This window comes from Triticum aestivum, chromosome 2A, assembly GCF_018294505.1.
Source record: "Triticum aestivum cultivar Chinese Spring chromosome 2A, IWGSC CS RefSeq v2.1, whole genome shotgun sequence".
NCBI lineage: Eukaryota > Viridiplantae > Streptophyta > Magnoliopsida > Poales > Poaceae > Triticum > Triticum aestivum.
The window spans coordinates 626155129-626156361 of record NC_057797.1 but is presented as its reverse complement, the minus strand read 5'-3'; the positions used below and the strand labels follow the sequence as shown (position 1 = coordinate 626156361).

The following is a 1233-nucleotide window of genomic DNA, read 5'->3' as shown; positions in this document are numbered from 1 at the left end:
GGTACGCACCACGTTGGCTCCGTGGGTTTAAGTAGCCAGTCTGCCCTCCACCGTCGACTGCATAGAAAGGCTTGCAGGAGTGCAACACAGAGTGCACGCACACATCGTACAGGTTCAGTTGCTGCATCCCCATGGCGTGGTCGATTAGCTGGTCGAGCTTGAGGATCCTGACGGCCGGCTTGACGTGGAAGATGGACAGCGATTTGTTCGCGCAGGTACGTCGTCTCTCTCTTTTCATTGAAGCCACCCGGGGGGAGGGTAACTTTCACACAACTGAAAAATCTGTTGATTTGTTGTCCATTCGCCAGTGGCTGGGGTTATCTGCCGGAGATGCGCCGCAGGCCAGCGGGGAAGCTAGTTCAGTACATGGGCAAGTCCAGGGAGAGGGCCATGAACCAGCGGATGCAGAGGCAGCTGCCGCTTTAGAGGTAACGATAAGTCAATTAATAGCTGAATCGGCCAAGAACGCATCCCTAAATTCGTCCTAAACTGTTCGTAAACATGCGTATCCGCAGGTGCTTGCCGATGGTGCCGTCCAGGTTGATTTTGGGCTGGAGGTCGCCGGCGAGGTGCTTCTTGAGGTGGTGGCGGACCCCGACCCCGACACCGAGAACGCATATGCCGGGGCTGAACCTCCTTCCCTGGAAGAGTTCGAGGAGTCAGTGATGGTGTGGCCATCTGACGATCAATCTGAGGACCAAGATGAGGTGTGCTCATCAAGCGTGAAGTGCCGCCGCCTGGAATAGGTCTCGGTGAAGGGTCAATGCTGCAAGTTGACTATTCAAAACTTTAGTTTTCGTCCTGGATGGTGACATGTATCGCTAGATTAGTTCATTAATCGTTCCAAAGGGTCCCTCCTTCTGCACTTAGAAGACTCCTTTTTGCGTGTTCCCCTGTGTGGTTGTAATTCGTCAAGATGATGAACTTGACGTAATCGGCACGTGGTCATTAGTACTTCATGTGCCTATCGCTTTCCCCTGATCTGTCAGAAGTTGACAACATTAGTAGAATGCCGCGCTGACAAAAAAAATATCTTTGCTAGATACGTTGACGACGTACTGAATCATGTAGATGGGGACTAAAAAAGTGTGACGCTACTATCGATGCCGCAGAGAACCATATGGATGCGCCCCCACTCACCACCAAGCTTGCTCACCACCACCCCTCCGCACACCGTGGCACACACTGATCTTGGACGGTGACTAGTCAATAAGAGAAAGGCAAAAGTGCTAT

General features: G+C 52.2%; 1 protein-coding gene across 1 annotated transcript; it reads left to right on the top strand.

The window, feature by feature from the left end:
* Positions 1 to 80: 80 nt before the first annotated feature.
* Positions 81 to 1010, top strand: LOC123185745 (uncharacterized). Its single transcript, XM_044597574.1, has 3 exons — positions 81 to 215; positions 309 to 428; positions 516 to 1010. The coding sequence occupies exons 1-3, from the start codon at positions 132 to 134 to the stop codon at positions 744 to 746; spliced, it is 435 nt and encodes a 144-aa protein (XP_044453509.1). The 5' UTR covers positions 81 to 131; the 3' UTR covers positions 747 to 1010.
* Positions 1011 to 1233: the final 223 nt, after the last annotated feature.

Bases quoted from the DNA above. Each gene is read 5' to 3' on its own strand.
- LOC123185745 (XM_044597574.1), top strand. From the start codon at position 132: ATGGCGTGGTCGATTAGCTGGTCGAGCTTGAGGATCCTGACGGCCGGC. The intron at 216-308 runs GTACGTCGTCTC...TCCATTCGCCAG, and splicing joins ACAGCGATTTGTTCGCGCAG to TGGCTGGGGTTATCTGCCGG. The intron at 429-515 runs GTAACGATAAGT...GCGTATCCGCAG, and splicing joins AGGCAGCTGCCGCTTTAGAG to GTGCTTGCCGATGGTGCCGT.